Source organism: Numenius arquata, chromosome 3, assembly GCF_964106895.1.
Source record: "Numenius arquata chromosome 3, bNumArq3.hap1.1, whole genome shotgun sequence".
In the NCBI taxonomy this organism is placed as follows: domain Eukaryota; kingdom Metazoa; phylum Chordata; class Aves; order Charadriiformes; family Scolopacidae; genus Numenius; species Numenius arquata.
In genome coordinates, this window is record NC_133578.1 from 76,817,612 (window position 1) to 76,836,014 (window position 18,403).

At 52.5% G+C, this 18,403-nt stretch overlaps 1 protein-coding gene across 2 annotated transcripts in view; it reads right to left on the bottom strand.

Annotated features, from left to right (window-relative positions):
- Positions 1 to 18,403, bottom strand: part of HSF1 (heat shock transcription factor 1) — a 59,122-nt gene that overhangs the window by 36,352 nt on the left and 4,367 nt on the right. For both annotated transcript variants that reach the window (XM_074146028.1, XM_074146029.1), the window contains exons 2-4: positions 10,294 to 10,402; positions 6,286 to 6,422; positions 5,107 to 5,231 (exon numbers count right to left, since the gene is read on the bottom strand). In XM_074146028.1, coding sequence (XP_074002129.1) covers positions 5,107 to 5,231; positions 6,286 to 6,422; positions 10,294 to 10,402 — 371 coding nt within the window. The remainder of the gene's footprint in view (positions 1 to 5,106; positions 5,232 to 6,285; positions 6,423 to 10,293; positions 10,403 to 18,403) is intronic.

An 18,403-nucleotide genomic window follows, 5' to 3' on the forward strand; every position in this document is an offset into this window, starting at 1 on the left:
ACTTTCCAACCCCTTCCCAAAGACCAGCACGAAGCCGTTAGAGAAGGTGTTAAGTGATCAATGAGTGATGATGATGAGGCCGGAGGGGGAGAGCCAGAGCTGTCCCAGAACGTTGTGCCAAAGCCTTGGTGGCCCAGCTTCGAGAAGGTTCGTGGCGTTGACTGGTCACCTTGGGCTTCGCTTCTGGGAAACCCAAGTGTCTGAGCTGCAGGTTCTTCCAGCCGCTGAGGCCCTTGAGCTTCAAAGAATGGCTTCTACACCAGACTTGCAGGAGATCCCGTGATTTAGAGAAGAGGGGAATGAGAGGGATGTGTTGGAATAAGCTGGTGGAAGTAGAGCGCAGAACCAAACCCAAAATCCAAGGCCTTGCTGCGACTTATTCCATCGACACAGAAAGGCCCGAAGGGGTTGTCTTCATACGCTCCAATAAATTTCACCTCATGATAAAACAGGGAAAAAAAACAATCAGCAGAAGGAGGAATTTTCGGATGGTTTAACTGCCTGAAAAAGCAGCTGAGAAGAACAGAGGAGCAAGAACCAAGTCCAGAGATGCGCTTTCAGCCCTTCAGGCAGCAGCAGCCACCGGCGCCGGAGCGACAGGAGACTCCTCGTTTCTCCAGCGAGAGGAAAGGGAGCTTTATGTTCCCAGGAATGAGAAGATTTGCTCTTTCTGCACATTTTTCTCCGTGAGGTAACTAGAAGGACAAAGAACCCGCGCTGCAACGCCACCCTTAACTCCAGAAACCAGAAAGGCAGGAGGCTAAAGGAGCGTTAACGTCTTCCCTGAAGCGGTGTCAGCTCAGGCACTTGTTTCACCTGTAGCTGGACTTGCCTTTTTTTAAAAAAAGAAAATAAATAAAAAATCTGCAGAGGCCCATAAAATACCTAGAAGAAGACAAGGGACTTCTGTTTTCTGGGAAAAGCAAAAAAGTACATCCTAAAACTAACAAAAAAACCCCCAAAGGATGTCAGACTCGGAGCAGAGAGGGGCAGAGGAACCAAACGTCACCTGGAGAGGTCCGTCCATCTTGCTGAAGGAGCCGCTGATCAGGAAGAATAAATATTTTCACATCCAAAGTTCAGTTTATCTGTTCTCCACCTTTGCTGCCAGTGCTGGAGACCCACACCACATCACCCGGATTATTATTATTTATTATTATTATCCGGGTTATTATCTGATGGCGGGGAGGGGTTTGATCGTGTTCCTCGCTCTTTCACTTGTTCTGAGCTGAGTCAACACGAGACGATTTGAGACGGTCTGTTCACAGCCGGGCAATAAAAAGACATTTCCTACGAGCGTTATATTGGATGTGCCAAAGATGATATCCAATTTGTAGCCCCCCGCCCCCCCAGAAGAGCTTTCCCTCAACCCAGATGCATTTCCCATCCGCTCCAAAGAGCTTCCTTCGATAGAAGAGGAGCCGTGACCGCACACCCTTTTTTATGCCAGCAAAGCAGCTTAATATAAATTACACCTGGTGTGTTTGGCTAAAGCAGCCCCCCCCCCCCTTTCCCCTGATTCAAAATACACCTTTGGACAGGAAAAAAAGATAATTAAGAATGGAGTGTTTCAGGCAGACACCTTGGTCACACACCAGAGCCCTTCGCTGGAGGAGCACGACGGAGCAGATGAAGAGCCAGAGAGAAGCTGTGGCTGCCCCATCCCTGGAGGGGTTCAAGGCCAGGTTGGAGGGGGCTTGGAGCAACCTGCTCTGGTGGGAGGTGTCCCTGCCCAGGGCAGGGGGTGGCACTGGGGGGACTTTAAAGGTCCCTTCCCACCCAAGCCATTCTGTGATTCTATGACAACAGACCCTCTTCCAGCCACTGCTTGTCCAACGGGAACAACTCCCTATTTCCACTGGTGTCAAGAACATTTTTGAAAATTGCCAAGAAAACAAGTGACAACGATGTGACGATAAGGACCAGCCCATGCTTTGAAGCCACAGAGCCACAACTAAAAAGACCAACTTGAAGTGTATTGGATGGATTATTATGCAAGAAGCAAGAAGAGAATTTCGAACCACAAGTTCCTGGGAATATGAAGAGATGAAAAATGGCTTGGAACCTCTGCCCTCCGGAAGGGGAGCAGCAATCCCAGTCCAGGGACCCAGCAAAAATTAAAGATAATAAAATGCAGGCCCAAAAGCTGTGTTTTCTGAGACATATGGAGAACCTGCAGAAGGGTGAAACCCCCCAGTTACTGCTGGTTGTGCAGGACGGAGAAGCAGCCGGGGAGAACGGAGTATGTCCAAGCAAGAAGAGGTTATTCCACTATCATAGAGTCATAGAATTGTCCAAGCTGGAAGAGACCTCTTAGCTCCTAGAGTCCCACCATGGACCCAGCACTGACCAACCCACCACTGACCCGTGTCCCTCAGCACCACCTCTGCCCGGCTTTTCAATCCCTCCAGGGATGGCGACTCCACCACTGCCCTGGGCAGCCTCTGCCAAGGCTTCACAGCCCTTTCCAGGAAGGAATTTTCCCCAATATCCATCCTAAACGCCCCCCTGGCCCAACTTGAGGCCGTTTCCTCTTGCTCCTTGGGAGAAGAGACCGACCCCCCCTGGCTACACCCTCCTTTCAGGGAGCTGTAGAGAGCGATGGGGTCTCCCCTCACCCCCCTTTTCTCCAGGCTGAACCCCCCCAGCTCCCTCAGCCGCTCCTCAGAAGTTCTCCAGCCCCTTCTCCTTGGTCTCCAGCCCCCTCCCCAGCTCCATTGCCCTTCTCTGGACACACTCCAGCCCCTCAATGTCCTTCCTGTTGTGAGGGGTCCAAAACCGGACTCAGCACTGGAGGTGGGGCCTCACCAGTGCCCAGTACGGGGGGACCATCACTGCCCTAGTCCTGCTGGCCACATTGTTCCTGACACAGGCCAGGATGCTGTTGGCCACCCTGGCCACACTCTGGAGAGCATGCAGCCAGGTCTTCACTCTTACAGGAGCCTCTTTACCTGATAAGCTTTCAAAAAAAGTGCAAACCACATTATTAATTGGCCAATAACTATCTTCCTGGAAGGATGGGGGGGGGAGCTTTGCTGCTTTGGGGGAGGTTGTCAGTTCTCTGCTGTGAGTAGAGCTCCAACTACCGCTGTAGGCACTCCACCTAGTGGTTTACAGACCATTTATAATTAATAATGCTAATGTTTGCTTCGGCAAGAGCCAACGGAGCAGCCAGAAGGCAGTGCCTTTGTGAAGGCTCCCGTCCCCAGTACAGGGGTACACTTCACCTCAAAACACACCACAGGGCTGCAAGAGCCACGGGAATTTAGATGAGCCCCACGTGGTGGGACCCCAAGATTGGGTTTAAAAATGGCTCGACGGTGCTTATTCTTCCTCCCATGGACAGAAAATAAAGGTGCAAAAGCAGAAGCCTCCACACGAACTTGTTGCGCTGACGGCTGGGAGCGGGGCTGCCAAAAGCCACGATGCACCACAGCCCGGGGCAAACTAATTGTCTGAGGTGGCTGATTTTCCAAGAAAGTGGCAAAAATGGCTTCCCGTCCAGGGATACACAAGTTGACCCTGCTGGGGATTTAACAGCGGTTCAGAGGAGTTTCTCAGCTGCCCAGAGCTGTGGCTGCCCCATCCCTGGAGGGCTTCAAGGCCAGGTTGGACGGGGCTTGGAGCAACCTGCTCTGGTGGGAGGTGTCCCTGGATGGTCTTTAAGGTCCCTTCCCACCCAAACCATTCTATAATTCTATGATTCTATGGCTTACCAAAGGTTTAGAAGGATAATCTACTTCTCTTCCTCCCCTGCACAGAGCCCGAGGAGAGGCACAGCCTGGAGGGAAGGCTGGGGGCTTGTACCTGGGGCAAATAGAAGATGAAGAGAATCATCTAGAATGACCCTGGGGACGAAGCAGGTTCTCTCCCTTCCTGTGAACACCAGAGGTGCTAGAGAAGCAATCTGCAAGCACAAGATAGAGTCATGAAACCCAAGAAAAGGGAGGTTTTGGGACACAGTGTGGAGGAAATAGTTTTTCCACTGTGAAACTGAGCCTTCAAAATCTCCCATCCCAGTTTTCTGCTTCATCCAGCGAGAACGGGGGGTACCTGCCCCGTTTTCTGTACCACCCAGACCCAAATTCCTTAGAAACGATGGCAGAGATGAAGAAGCCAGGTATAAAATAAACTTTGCTGACGTAGAAAACTTCACTTTGCAGAAAGGTAAACAAGCAAATAAAAAGAGCCGCTTTAAATCATGATTTATAACGGTGCCGAAGGGAATTAGACGCTTCCATCCCCGTATTCATTGGCCCCAACAGGTTTCTACACTTAAAGGCAACTTGGAGTCTCAGCGCGAGTCCTAGATCATCCCCGGCCCCTGCTGCCTGGGAGGGCAGCCAGGTCCTGCTGCGGCGCTTAAACATTCCCAGTAGGTGACACAAAATACGTTCCTCTGCGTGACCACCGTGGAAATAAGTCCATGAGGTGAGCAACAGTGCCCTGATCATCTCTGAAGGCATAGATTTATTACTGGGACTCAAGATCACCCCTTTAGCCTCCCAGCCCCACAGCAAGCGCTGGGTGAGCGGCACCCGGCGAGAATTAACCAGGTGAGGAGCATCCAGAGAGAATTTAACTGGGTGCAGGTAAGAAATCAAGAGCCTGGAAGAAGAATACGGGATTAGAACGGAAGGACAGCAGACGTTATCCCAAATGTCTTCAATACCCGGCTGCAGCATCAGACAAGACAGAAGAGTTGTGATCAAAAAAATAATCCCAAGGAAAAGGCACAGCACCAGGCACCGACCGAAATTTCAGATTGTCACCCCCCCAGGGGGGAAGGAAGTTCCTAAAGTCACCACAGACTTCCCACCCGATGCCTCCAGAGAAGCTTCGCGCTGTGGCTGGAGTCACAGCTCTCCTGCTGTGACACCGAGGTCTTGAATGGGTTTTAATTCTGTTCCAAAGGTCCCTCCACCCCCCCCTTCTTGCCCTAAGCAGAAAGCTCTGAAAGCTAAACTCCTGGGACGGCTGGAGCAGCGAGCAAGCACGCAGCAGCTGGCCTTCTCACACATAAAGTCTTAGAAATAAGGTGTTGGGGAACGAAATCACGAGACAAACTCTGCCGCACGTTCTGCCAGCCCCTCCCCACATACATACTGCTTCATGGCTATCAGCTTGGAGTCCATGCTCTCCTGCTTTCCTTTCATCACCTGGATGTCCGTCAGTAACTTGGTGACGTTGTCCTGCCGAACCTTTATATCCTCATTCTTTATACTGGAAACCTGCAGGCAGAGGGGAAGGCATCAGTGGTGTCTCATTCCTACAGAATGGAAGGGCAAGTGTAGAGACCTGCACCTGGGGAGGAACAACCCACTGCACCAGGACAGGTTCGGGGTGACCTGCCGGAGAGCAGCTCTGAGGAGAAAGACCTAGGAGTCCTGGTGGACAACAGGATGACAGAGTTTGAATGTTTCCAGAGAAGGAGACTCCACCACCTCTCTGGGCAGCCTCTTCCAGGGCTCCGACACCCTCACACCAAAGAAGTTCCTCCTCATCTTTAGGTGGAACTTCCCACGTTCCAGTTTGTGCCCGTTCCCTCTTGTCCTGTCACTGGGCACCACTGGAAAAAGACTGGCCCCATCCCCCTGACACCCACCCTTCAAGTATTTAGAGGCCTTGATCAGACCCCCCCTCCTCTGCTCTTCTCCAGACTCAACAGACCCCAGTCCCTCAGCCTTTCCTCAGCAGAGAGATGCTCCAGGCCCCTCAGCATCTTTGTAGCCCTTTGCTGGATCCTCTCCAGCAGTTCCCTGTCCTTCTGGAACTGGGGAGCCCAGAACTGGTCCCAGTGCTCCAGACGGGGCCTCCCCAGGGCAGAGCAGAGGGGGAGGATGACCTCCCCTCCACCTGCTGGTCACACTCTTCCCGATGCCCCCCAGGATGCCACTGGCCTTCTTGGCCACCAGGGCCCATTGCTGGCTCATGGTCATCCTGTTGTCCACCAGGACTCCCAGGTCTTTTTCCTCAGAGCTGCTCTCCAGCAGGTCAGCCCATTTGGTTTTGGGGAGAGAGGCGAAGTCTCAGGCAGTGCCACAACGAACCTAATACTGAAAATATTGAAAAAATGCCCCGGAACAAAAGGAAATGGTGCTGAGAACTTGGAGGTGGCTGATTAGAGGATGGTACCACAGCCTGTGCCTGGGCGAGAGGGCAGAGACAGCCAGAAGAGCTGCTGGCGTAAATCAATAACTACCAACAACAAAGTCACTGGTGCTTTTCAGATTAATCCTGTTTTTAACCAGTTTATCCAGAGCAGGATCTGCTGCATGAACTTACGCTGGTTACTTTCCTCTTGATGTTCTCCAGGAGATGTTCCTGGCCTCGGATGAAGTAGGGATGCTGAAATTCCGTATCGTCTTTCTCCGGCTTGACCAATCCTCCCTGCTCAATGTGGACAACCTTCCGAAAGCCATCTGCAAGTCAAAGGGGAGATGATTGGAGAAAAGCTTAAAGGGTGAAATAGGAGCTTGAGAAAGCAGGAACTAGGACAAGTTACCCTTGTTGGCTTAAATACCCAGCGCTCCATCGCCGTGGCATTGCCTTCTAACAAATCTCATCCTAAAAGCGCTGTGTGGAATGAGAAACCCTTCCTTAAACTGACATTTGGCCAGAGGCTGATGCTGATCCTCTCTATGGCCTGAGCAGCAAGTGGTCCTCCCCAGCCCCAACATCCTTCCACATCTCAGAAGAATTTTGAAAAACACCTTTTGCTGCTCTCCCAAGATTGAGTCAGGCCGGTCCTGGGCCGGCAGCACGGGTCAGCAAGAAGAAAGGGTGAAATTACTGGAACTAAACCAAGAGTCACCAATGAAGCTCACTGTTTCCCGAGAAAAGCCCCTCATTCCCAGCGAATCGTCCCATTACGTGAGCAAAGACCATCTTGCCTTGCCCTTTCAATGCAGAGCAAGAGAAGGAAAGACATAGATTTCAATAAAAATCCTACCAAAAATACCACCAAAAAGAGACTCAAAGATCTAGCACAGGCTCCAGGCAATCCCAGAGAGGTCATGTTTTATTTATTCAGGGAATAAAATGGTTTCTGAGAGGATTCAGCAACATCCATGGTGCAGATGAAGCACCGCTGCCTCCCATCCCACACACCAATGAGAACAGGAACACTTTGGAGACAAACCCATGCGGGTACCCACCAGCACACCAGGGGAGATTAATTATTACTGCCTTTAATTGAACTCCCAAGCCCTCCCCCTTCTCCATCTCAGGACCCCGAGCCCTTTGTCTCGCAGCAGCACGTGCCACGTCACCCTACATGTCCCTGGTGCTGGCACGTCTGGGATAAATCTGCACATCCCAGGGCACTGTGGGCATCCCGATCCTCACCCTGAAAATACGGAGCAATGTTCTTATAGCAAAGGAGATCCCGAGGCACAGAAGGGAAATGACTTCCCAAAGGGTTCCGAGTCTTTCCAGAAAAGTTAGAATCACAGGATCATGGAATGGTTTGGGTGGGAAGGGACCTTAAAGGCCATCTAGGTCCTATGGGCAGGGACTTCTTTTACCATATCAGGTTGCTCCAAGCCCCCTCCAACCTGGCCTTGAACCCCTCCAGGGATGGGGCAGCCACAGCTTCTCTGGGCAACCTGGGCCAGGCTCTCACCACCCTCACAGCAAAGTTGTTCTTCCCCACATCTCATCTCAATCTCCCCTCTTCCAGTGTCAAACCCTTCCCCCTTGTCCTATGGCTCCCCTCCCTGATCCAGAGTCCCTCCCCAGCTTTCCTGGAGCCCCTTGAGGGACTGGAAGGGGCTCCAAGGTCTCCCTGGAGCCTTCTCTTCTCCAGGCTGAACTCCCCCAACTCTCTCAGCCTGTCCTCCCAGCAGAGGGGCTCCAGCCCTCCCAGCATCTCCGTGGCCTCCTCTGGCCCCATCCAACAGGTCTCTCCTGTGCTGAGGACTCCAGAGCTGGACACAGTTCTCACACTTCTCCCCGAATGAGCTGTACGACGCTCCCAGGGCAGAGCTGTTGGTCTCTGCAAACAGGGTCGGTGGGGCTGAAGTGGACAATCAGGTGAACAATCTGCTCACCTTCATACCAAAGCCCAAAATTCTTTATTTTTTTTTTTTTTTTAAACAGTCTACTCCACCTTAAGAAACAGAAGTCCACATGGTTTTTCTCAGTCCAATACGTGATGATTAAAAACACCCTGGATCCAAACAGTTCCCCAGAACCACCGGGACCAACACCGCTGCTGTTATTCCTGCAGCAGCCCCCTGGGCAGGGTGACGGGGAAGGGAGAGTCCGGGAACGCTGGAACTCAGCAGTTCAGGCAGAAGTCATGCCCCAAAGTCTTCAGGTGGACTTAAACTGCCTGAAAAGCCACTCAAGAACAGAGTGTGGTGCATCAAAGTATTTTTGGAGCTCAGCCCTTCTGTGAACCGCTGGGATAAATCCCGAGTGTTATTTGAGTTGCTCAGAGCACAGCTGCGGTAAAAATAAGAAAAAAAAAACAACCAACCAACCTTCCTGAACTTGTAGCAGAAAGTGATTTAGAGAAATTACAGGTTATTGTAGTGATATTCACCAGTTTTGGGTTATTCAAGTGATCCTTAAAAATGAAAGGCTCCGGTGAGGGAGCAGAGTGTGTGCCCCCACAGCTTTTCAAAGAGCCGGCGCTGAAAGGTAATGAAAATGTCATCCTCTCTAATACCAGGGGAACGCTCTCCGCAGCCACATCTGGAGCATTAACGCTAATCCCCCCCAGAACCTGCACGGCAGAGGTGTATGAAAGGCACCCTTTATGTCGCTGCCTATCGCAAGGGGCCCGCAGCCCGAGGAAGCCCAGCAGACGGCCGTGAAGCCACGTCTCCGGGATAATCCCACCGCGTTCCCGCCCCCCGGCAGGAAAAGAGCAGCCACAAACGCACCCATCAATCTCGGAGCACGGAGGCAGTCGGGCAGCTCTCCGTTTCCCTCCCGCATCCAAAGGGTGAGGGGAGGATTAAGCAGTGCGAGGAATGGAATCACAACTGACAAAACACGAGGTACAGAGTGGAGGCAGGAGAAAAACCACCAGGTAGCGAGATGATGCAAATGCTGGAGTGGATCATGGGCTGAACATAAAAGTCAATGTCACGCTGCTGAGAAAAAGGCCAAGGCCATAATGGGATACACACAAAAGTATCGCCCGCAAGACACACGGAATACTCTTTGTATTCCATGCAGCGACGCAGGCAGTGCTGGGCACTGCGCTTCTACACGGGGAGGGAACAGAGTCGGCTCAGAAAGGAATGGAAATGATTAAAGGCTGGAGAACAACCTGTGAGAATTAAAAATACAGGCTGTTTACGAAAAAAGGGAAGAGAGGGAGGAAGAGGAGAGGGAGGAAGAGGAGAGGGAGGAAGAGGAGAGGGAGGAAGAGGAGAGGGAGGAAGAGGAGAGGGAGGAAGAGGAGAGGGAGGAAGAGGAGAGGGAGGAAGAGGAGAGGGAGGAAGAGGAGAGGGAGGAAGAGGAGAGGGAGGAAGAGGAGAGGGAGGAAGAGGAGAGGGAGGAAGAGGAGAGGGAGGAAGAGGAGAGGGAGGAAGAGGAGAGGGAGGAAGAGGAGAGGGAGGAAGAGGAGAGGGAGGAAGAGGAGAGGGAGGAAGAGGAGAGGGAGGAAGAGGAGAGGGAGGAAGAGGAGAGGGAGGAAGAGGAGAGGGAGGAAGAGGAGAGGGAGGAAGAGGAGAGGGAGGAAGAGGAGAGGGAGGAAGAGGAGAGGGAGGAAGAGGAGAGGGAGGAAGAGGAGAGGGAGGAAGAGGAGAGGGAGGAAGAGGAGAGGGAGGAAGAGGAGAGGGAGGAAGAGGAGAGGGAGGAAGAGGAGAGGGAGGAAGAGGAGAGGGAGGAAGAGGAGAGGGAGGAAGAGGAGAGGGAGGAAGAGGAGAGGGAGGAAGAGGAGAGGGAGGAAGAGGAGAGGGAGGAAGAGGAGAGGGAGGAAGAGGAGAGGGAGGAAGAGGAGAGGGAGGAAGAGGAGAGGGAGGAAGGAGAAAAAAGGAAAGGAAAGCCTTCAGAACTCCTGTGCTAATCACCAGGGCATTTCAGGATAAAAGGAGCCTGAGAGTCTGAAGTTCTTCACATTTAGAAGAAATTTGCAGTTTTAGAAGTTGCTGTTCCCTTCAGCGGAGGCCAAGCTTAAAACTACCACTTGCTCCCCCAAAAACTAAATGGTTCCAAAGGTAGCAATGGCCCCAACTCGGTGAAATGTCCCCTACGTTAAAGCCGGGCAGAAAAGGGGAACCTGATTTTGGGACAAACTTTACTCTTTGCGCCCCGAGCAGCACAGAAGATACTTACACATATTGAGCTGCCGTACGAAGCTGGCCATGTTGTTGTGTTTGAAGTACTTTGGAAGCACCTCCTTGGCAAATTGGCCTTGGTCAAAGACATGGAAGCTGCTTCCGCTCTGTCAAAAAAAAAAACAAACCACAAACAAACCGAAGCGTTATCAACCACAGTTCCACGGAAAGAGACACCCACCCACCCCTTCATTCCACAAACGTAAACCCTACGTCGCCGTGGGTGAAACCAGTAACAGACCCATCTCTTGGAGTCTCGGCTGCAGGGAAGAGCTTAGCTTATAAGCTTTGTTTGAAGTTCATAAAGCTCAAGCCCGTTCTTCAACGCTGCTGTGCTGAGCGTGTCGCACGTCGCTGCGTCTCCGCCAATGGGGACTAAATCACATTTCCCAGAATCCCAGAATGATGTGGGGTTGGAAGGGACCTCTGGAGACCATCTCCTCCAACCCCCTGCCAGAGCAGGGGCACCCACAGCAGGTCCCACAGGAACGTGTCCAGGGGGGTTTGAATGTCTCCAGAGAAGGAGACTCCACCACCTCTCTGGGCAGCCTCTCCCAGGGCTCTGACACCCTCACACCAAAGAAGTTCCTCCTCATCTTTAGGTGGAACTTCCCACGTTCCAGTTTGTGCCCGGTTCCTCTTGGCCTGTCACTGGGCACCACTGGAAAAAGACTGGCCCCATCCTCCTGACACCCACCCTTCAAGTATTTAGAGGCCTTGATCAGACCCCCCCCTCAGTCTGCTCTTCTCCAGACTCAACAGACCCCAGTCCCTCAGCCTTTCCTCATCAGAGAGATGCTCCAGGCCCCTCAGCATCTTTGTAGCCCTTTGCTGGACCCTCTCCAGCAGTTCCCTGTCCTTCTGGAACTGGGGAGCCCAGAACTGGTCCCAGTGCTCCAGATGGGGCCTCCCTGGGGCAGAGCAGAGGGGGAGGATGACCTCCCTCGAGGTTCTCCACACTCTTCCTGTTGCCTCCCAGGATGCCACTGGCCTTCTTGGCCACCAGGGCACATTGCTGGCTCATGGGCATTTCCTTGTGCTCAGCCCTGAAGAACAGGCGTCTGTCGGGTCTGGAGGACGGACAGACAGCCCATCGCTCCTTCTGCCACGACTAAGCTAATAACGTGGAAGAAATAGCAGAGCACAACTCCCCAGAGAGTTAAAAACACACCCCGGGAGGTTGAGCAGGCTCTGAAGATGAGCCCTCAATTGGTGCAACTGCAGATCTGTTCCTTCCCCAGCTTGTCCCAATTCACTTGTTTTCGTATCTACAGCAACAGCCAACCATCTTCCCAGGAGATGAAGACAACCAGGCTGAGTCTGACTTTCAGCATCAACGTCTGCAAACAGAGACAATTCTGTGTCCCGCAGGTCTCGGGCCACTCACCGAGAGCGAGAGCAGCCCTGACTTAACACCTTTTAATTGTTCACTGTGATTGATACCAGTTTTCTACACATTGATTTAAAAAAAGCAGGAATAGGCAGGAGGAAACATTCCTGCCCCTCGAAACCCCGAGGCGCTTGCGCCGTCGGATTTTGGAAAAGGAGTTCTCGCCATCGGAGCGGCGCATGCCGAGAAGAACTAGTTATTTTGACTACTACAACTATCTTGACTAGTAGCCGGGGATGACACTAGCCACTTTGCTCTCGGCTCTGCAGCACCGCTTTATCAAGTCTGGTTTCTATTACCTTTCTGGCAGCGGAGCAGGAATTACACCGTCAACATAAGCATCTGCAAAAACAGCCAAAGAAGGGATTTTCGTTCTGGCAAAGCGACACAAGAAACCCCCGAATGCCCTTTTACAACCCGGATTTTGTGCCGTGATGAAGTCCTGCTCCTGCTCCATCCTCCTGCTAATGTCATCCCACGTCCCGCCAGCACGGAGCAGCGGGAAAGCCAAGCCCGAGGAGACACGGAGAAGTCGTTGCACGGCCCCGAAGGGATGAGAATTCTGAGTTCAAAAGGAAAGCGGCAGGGCCGGGCCAGACCACCCACGGGACAGCACGGGGACGGGGGCTCCAGGACCCCAAAGTCCCCCCCAGTTCAACAGTGACTCCATGAAAGCACCGGCACGAGCAGCGGCTGCTACTTCAGCGTTAAACCAGGTCTTGCTGTACCAGCAACCACCACCAGCACCCGCAGGGAGTCTCCCAGTCGCAGCATGGACCTCCAGGGAAAAGACACCACCAAGGTCTCCTGAACCGGCTGAGGAGCATCACACCAAAGAGCCACAAGACGTGATTTTCGGACAGACACGTCTTATTTTATAAGTCACCGGGCAAATTCGAGCCAGCATTAAAACTACAGAATTGAGATTACTGAAAGAAAAAAACCAAACCCAAAAAACCCCCAAAGCTTCTGCCTGCCAGTAACAAAACCAGGTTAAGGGTTTACTAAAAACTGACAGTTTGGGCTTTTTGGTTCGTGGGTGAGATTCATTCATCCTTCACGGGATTCGCCTGTGTTTGAGCAGTGCTTCCATTGGGGTCCTTTACTCTTCATCCAACACCTACGAGTTGATTCTATGAGCAAAAAATGCAGCAGAAAGATGGCAACGAAGGAAGGAGCAGTCATCTCCCTAAAGATGGCAATCCTCAATCAATAAAACATCTTCCATGCCATTCCAAGGCTTTTTGTTTTGCTGAAGCTGCTTTTTTTGCCCAGAGTTCTTGCTTTCCTGACCCCTAAAATACTGAAGTTTGCTGGTGGTCTCCTCTGCGAACTCCACAGCCTTTCACTGCACCTCACCGCATCCAAAATGCTCCACTCCCTTTATCTACCTCCAGATCCCCCAACTTGTCCACCCCGCAACTGCTCCTGCCCAGCCCCGTGAGTCCTCCTGGCTTTTAGCTGCTCCATCCACACCGTGTAAGAGATTTCTCCTCTGTTTTCACAGAAGGATGGCTATCGTGTCCATCGACTCCAAGGGGTTTCATAGAATGGTTAGAATTGGAAGAGACCTTAAACATCATCCAATTCCAACCCCCTGCCCTAGGCAGGGACACCTCCCACCAGAGCAGGTTGCTCCAAGCCCCCTCCAACCTGGCCTTGAACCCCTCCAGGGATGGGGCAGCCACAGCTTCTCTGGGCAACCTGGGCCAGGCTCTCACCACCCTCACAGCAAAGAACTTCTTCCCCAGATCTCACCTCAATCTCCCCTCTTTCAGTGTCAAACCCTTCCCCCTCCTTCTATGGCTCCCCTCCCTCATCAAGAGTCTCCCCCCAGCTTTTCTGGAGGGCCCCCCCCCTTTAGGGACTGGAAGGGGCTCCAAGGTCTCCCCAGAGCCTTCTCTTCTCCAGACTGGAGAAACTTCTCCAAGAGTTTCCTCCAACGCTCAACGCAGAGTCTGCTCTTTCCAAGGAAGGGAGGAGGACAAGGGACCTGAAGACAGGCGCTCAGCCTTCAGATCTAATGCTGTCAGAATCACATTGGTGATTAGGACAAGAGGAAACAGCCTCCAGTTGGGCCAGGGGAGGGTTAGGATGGATATCGGGGAAAATTCCTTCCTGGAAAGGGCTGTGAAGCCTTGGCAGAGGCTGCCCAGGGCAGTGGTGGAGTTGCCATCCCTGGAGGGATTGAAAAGCCGGGCAGAGGTGGTGCTGAGGGACACGGTTTATGGTGGTTTTGGTTGGTGTTGGGTCCATGGTGGGACTCCAGGAGCTGAAAGGTCCCTTCCAACCCAGGCAATTCCATGATTCTATTTCCTTTGTAACTTCGAGATTCATCCAAACATTTGGATTTTTAACACTGTACCAGAGCTTTTCTCTCCGCAATTATTAGAAATACTCCCATTTCCAGGCTGTTTATGGCCGGTTTATGCACATTTTCTTGCACTCACATCAACCACCTTTCGCTTGCCCAGCTCTTCTCCATCCCTGGTGTCACTTCACCACCAAAGGGCGCGCACACACACACACACACGTGCCCAACACACACAGTCCGTGTGTGACAGGGTTATTTGCAGAGTTGACCAAATCAACCCTGCTCAGGCCTTAACCAAATTCTGACGTATTTCTATTACTCCAGTCCTCATGGTTTTCTGTTTTTTCTGCCCAGCATCCCAAATCTTTGCTCTTTTAACGAAGCCCGACGGGGTTTTGTGAAGATCTCCTCCCCACACCTTCTGCGCCAAAGTCGTTACAAAAACCGCATTCAAAAAAGACTGTTCCAAGATGGGATCTGGGAGCAGCTCTGCCGTGACCTCTCTCCAGACCAGAGCGACCTTCCAAAAACTAAGGGCTGGCTCTGCTTTAGCCAGTCCCTCCCCCACAATTCTTATATTAATCCGCAGCTTCTCCACTTACATTTGTGATTTTCCACGCGGCAGCAGATCAAATGCTCTGCAGAAAGTCCAGACGCATTAGATCTGTCCCAGCTCTTTATCCACAAAAGGGATTCCACATCCAGAGCAGAGGTGAGGAGGCGCAATCAATTTTTGGTGAAATTATGCTGTATTTTATCCCATTTCCATCTACTTCTATGGCTCTAGTTATTCTCCTCTTCAGAATCAGTTCCAAAGCACCTCAAACCACCAAGGTCAGACTCGTTAGTCATTAACGCTCCTCTTACAACCTCAAATCGTTTATATAAAGGAGGGTAAGGATCTTTCTTGGGGTGACCGCTTATAGAATCACTGAATGGTTTGGGTTGGAAGGGACCTTAAAGCCCCCCCAGTGCCACCCCCTGCCCTGGGCAGGGACACATCCCACCAGAGCAGGGTGCTCCAAGCCCCCTCCAACCTGGCCTTGAACCCCTCCAGGGATGGGGCAGCCACAGCTTCTCTGGACAACCTGGGCCAGGCTCCCACCACCCTCAGGGGGAAGAATTTCCTCCCCACATCTCACCTAAATCTCCCCTTTTTCAGCTTAAAACCCTTCCCCCTCCTCCTATGGCTCCCCTCCCTGATCCAGAGTCCCTCCCCAGCTTTCCTGGAGCCCCTTTAGGGACTGGAAGGGGTCACCATAAGGACACAGGAGGTTTTCTGGGCTGCCAGTGCAGGTTGCCGGCCCATGGCCAGCTTTCCCCCCCAAGCCCTTCTCAGCACGGCTGCTCTCCCTCCCTCCCTCCATCCCCAGTCTGGGCTGGGACCAGGAGTTGCCCCCACCCACAGGCAGGACTCTGCCCTTGGCCTGGTTGAACCCCATGAGGTTCACATGGACCCACCTCTCCAGGTCCCTTGGGATGACATCTTGTCCCTCTGGCGTGTCACCACCCCACACAGCTTGGTGTCATTGGCAAACTCGCTGCGGGTGCCCTCAATCCCACTGTCCATGTCACCAACAAAGACATTAAACAGCACCAGTCCCAGTATGGACCCCCGAGGAACACCGCTCCTCACTGGTCACCACAGAGAACACCACTCTCCACTGGTCTTACGCTGCAGAAAGGGGATGAGGGGGGTCCTGTTCTAAACCTCACTTGTCCCCCACTGTTACAGGATGGGAATTGAAGGATCTCAGCTCCCTGGGCTGGAAGAAGCACACACACACCCCCCCGAGCTGGAATCCAGCTGCTGGACGCCCACTGGAACCCTGCTCGGTGTTAATGATGTGACCCCAGGGGACAGCGCAGGAGCTGGAGCACTTCCCAGCAGTTCTCGGGGTCTGCTGAAAGGGGAGACACAACGCAGGCACGTCTCTTCGCAAGGCAGCGCAGAAGTCATGACAGTAAAGTGAAATACAGCTTATCTTGTGTAATTTTGGTGTACTTTCATCTTTCCGTGATCCAAGTTTAGCTCAGACAGCAGCAAACATTTTAGCACAGATCAGGGTTGTTTTGTCAAAAACCTCAGCTCTCCCGGAGAGAGGGACAACGAGAAGTCACGATGACTCGTGTAACACGGAAAGGTCCCTTCCAACCCGGACAATTCCATGGTTCTGTAACACCAGACACGTTCCAGGTGCTGGTCCACGCCGTGCTCACTCCTCGTCTGGATGGGCTCCGACCACCCACCGCGCTCTCCCGGGCACCCAAGGCCTCGCAGGCTGGAGACATCGCTTTCCTCCGGGGGATAAAAAAAAAGCGGTGCCCCAAAAGGATTTTCTGAAACTGATGCTGGGAGAGAAAAGTCCATTGATGAGGGAAAGGGCCTGGGTTTAGGCTGTTTGCTGGAAAGTCTTCTCTCCTGGCTGCCTCCGCACGCTGGTGTGTCCAAGCATCCAGCTGAAGCTCCCAGTAACTCTCTTACTGGAACCTCCTAACACTGGACCTTCACCTTGCGATTCCAAATCCACCATTTAGCTTGACTGAGATAAACCCCCCACCTCTAAAGGCACACACTCGTGAATTTAAATTCAACGGGGAATCCAACACGATGACAGCTACCGTTGCCCGGTGAAAATACGCACTTTATTCCAATCGCCGTGCTCACCGGAGTGAGTCTGGGGTTCAATCTGCGCTGCAAACACAGAATTTGAAAAAGAAGGAATTCAAACTTAAAAAGCTCTGAGCAACAGTTGAATTCTATTGAATGAAAAGCCCAGTGCCTTATTTAACAAACCCTCACCCTATGCACTAGGCTGCAGCAACTCCTGCTTGCAAACCCAGGGAAGCTGCTACTATCTATATTAAATATAAACCAAACCCTCACAGTTCCCCCGTTCACTGCTTGGCAGCTGTAATTCCTTCCTTTTCCCGATTCCTCCGTCTTCAGTTAACTTTCAGAGACCGTCGATCTGAACTCTTTAGCAGTATCCTGGCATTGTGACTCTTCCGCACGTCCCTCATTTTCAGCCGTACCTTCATGTTTTCCAGACAATCCTTCCCCGAAGCGAATCCCTCGCCTTCAGATCACGCTGGGATCCGAAGATTTGGGAAGAGCTGGAGGGGAAGCGGTGTCCCCCGTGCACCAAGAGTTAAATAAAGCCACCAGGAATCCCGTTCTTGAAGGACCCAACCGGTGACAGACAGTTTCAGCACAGAGTTATTTTCCCAGCGCGGGTGAGGACCTCGGCGCTGACCTCAGGAGAGCCGGCCTCCAATCTGGCAAGCCCTGCAGAAAATTTTACGTGTTTACAGGCAAAACAAGCTGCTGCTGAGGTTATTTCACGCGCTCTGCTCCCCTCCGCCATCCGAGAGTGTGAACAGAGCCGTCGGCCCGAAACCCGGCTGCCTGGAAGCTGCTCTTTGCTGAAGAGGGCTTTGTCGTTCCACGTGTCGTGGCTTTCCAAGGCTGAGTCACCCTCCCAAATAGTCCGGCCACCTCCAGGTCTAAATCAGGGCAAGCCTCAGGGTCACTTATATGCCTGTACTGGTCTGGACGGTGAAATCCACAGCCTTGCTGGAGCACTCCGTGGACTCTCCTCCACTGCAATCCCGGCTTCTGCTGCGGCAGAGGTGGGGACATGGGGTTTGCCACCAGCAGGCGGTCACATTTAGACTGGTGACACAAGGACTGAGGCTCAGGCTCCACAAGACTAAGCTCAGCACATTCTAAATTCAGGCTTAAGAGTTGGAGAAGAGTGACTGTCCAAGGTGGGGATAGTGAATTTCATGGCTTCCTCCTAACTCTCCCTCTCAGGAGCTTCTTTGTGTTCTCCCACACCCTCCCTCCCCACCTCTCCCGTTCCTGTTTCCCCACTGAAGAGAACCCAGCTGAACCCAACCCTCCCTTCCAGATGAGTAATAACAAATACAATAGCAGAATACAGAATATAACAGCAAAGCATCTGGTTCACCCAAGCCTGGATCTCTTCCCTCGAATAGGGGATGCTCTGAAGACTTGACTTCGAAAGATGTGGGGACACCAAAAAAAACAAGTAACAACTGCACGAAAAGGGAGATCTCGCCCCATTCCTCATTTACCCCAGGGTCCCTCTGAACCAGCTCAGCTCCTTCACCTCAGCAGGTGGAACCACCTCAGCAGAGGGTCCAAGGACGACAAGGTGGACAGGACAACCCGGGCAGAGCAGGAGAGAAGACACCTCTCCTCCTCTTGCCCCCACCCTCGGAGATCTGCAAACCTTCCAAGGGGTGACACTGCAACTTGTGCTCATTTATGGGCACGGGAGAAGAGGAAGAGGAGAGCATCAGATGATGCTCTCAGGGTGAGGGGGTCCCCATAAATGAGCCAAAGAGGCAGCCAAGACACTGCCACCAAAGCAGGCA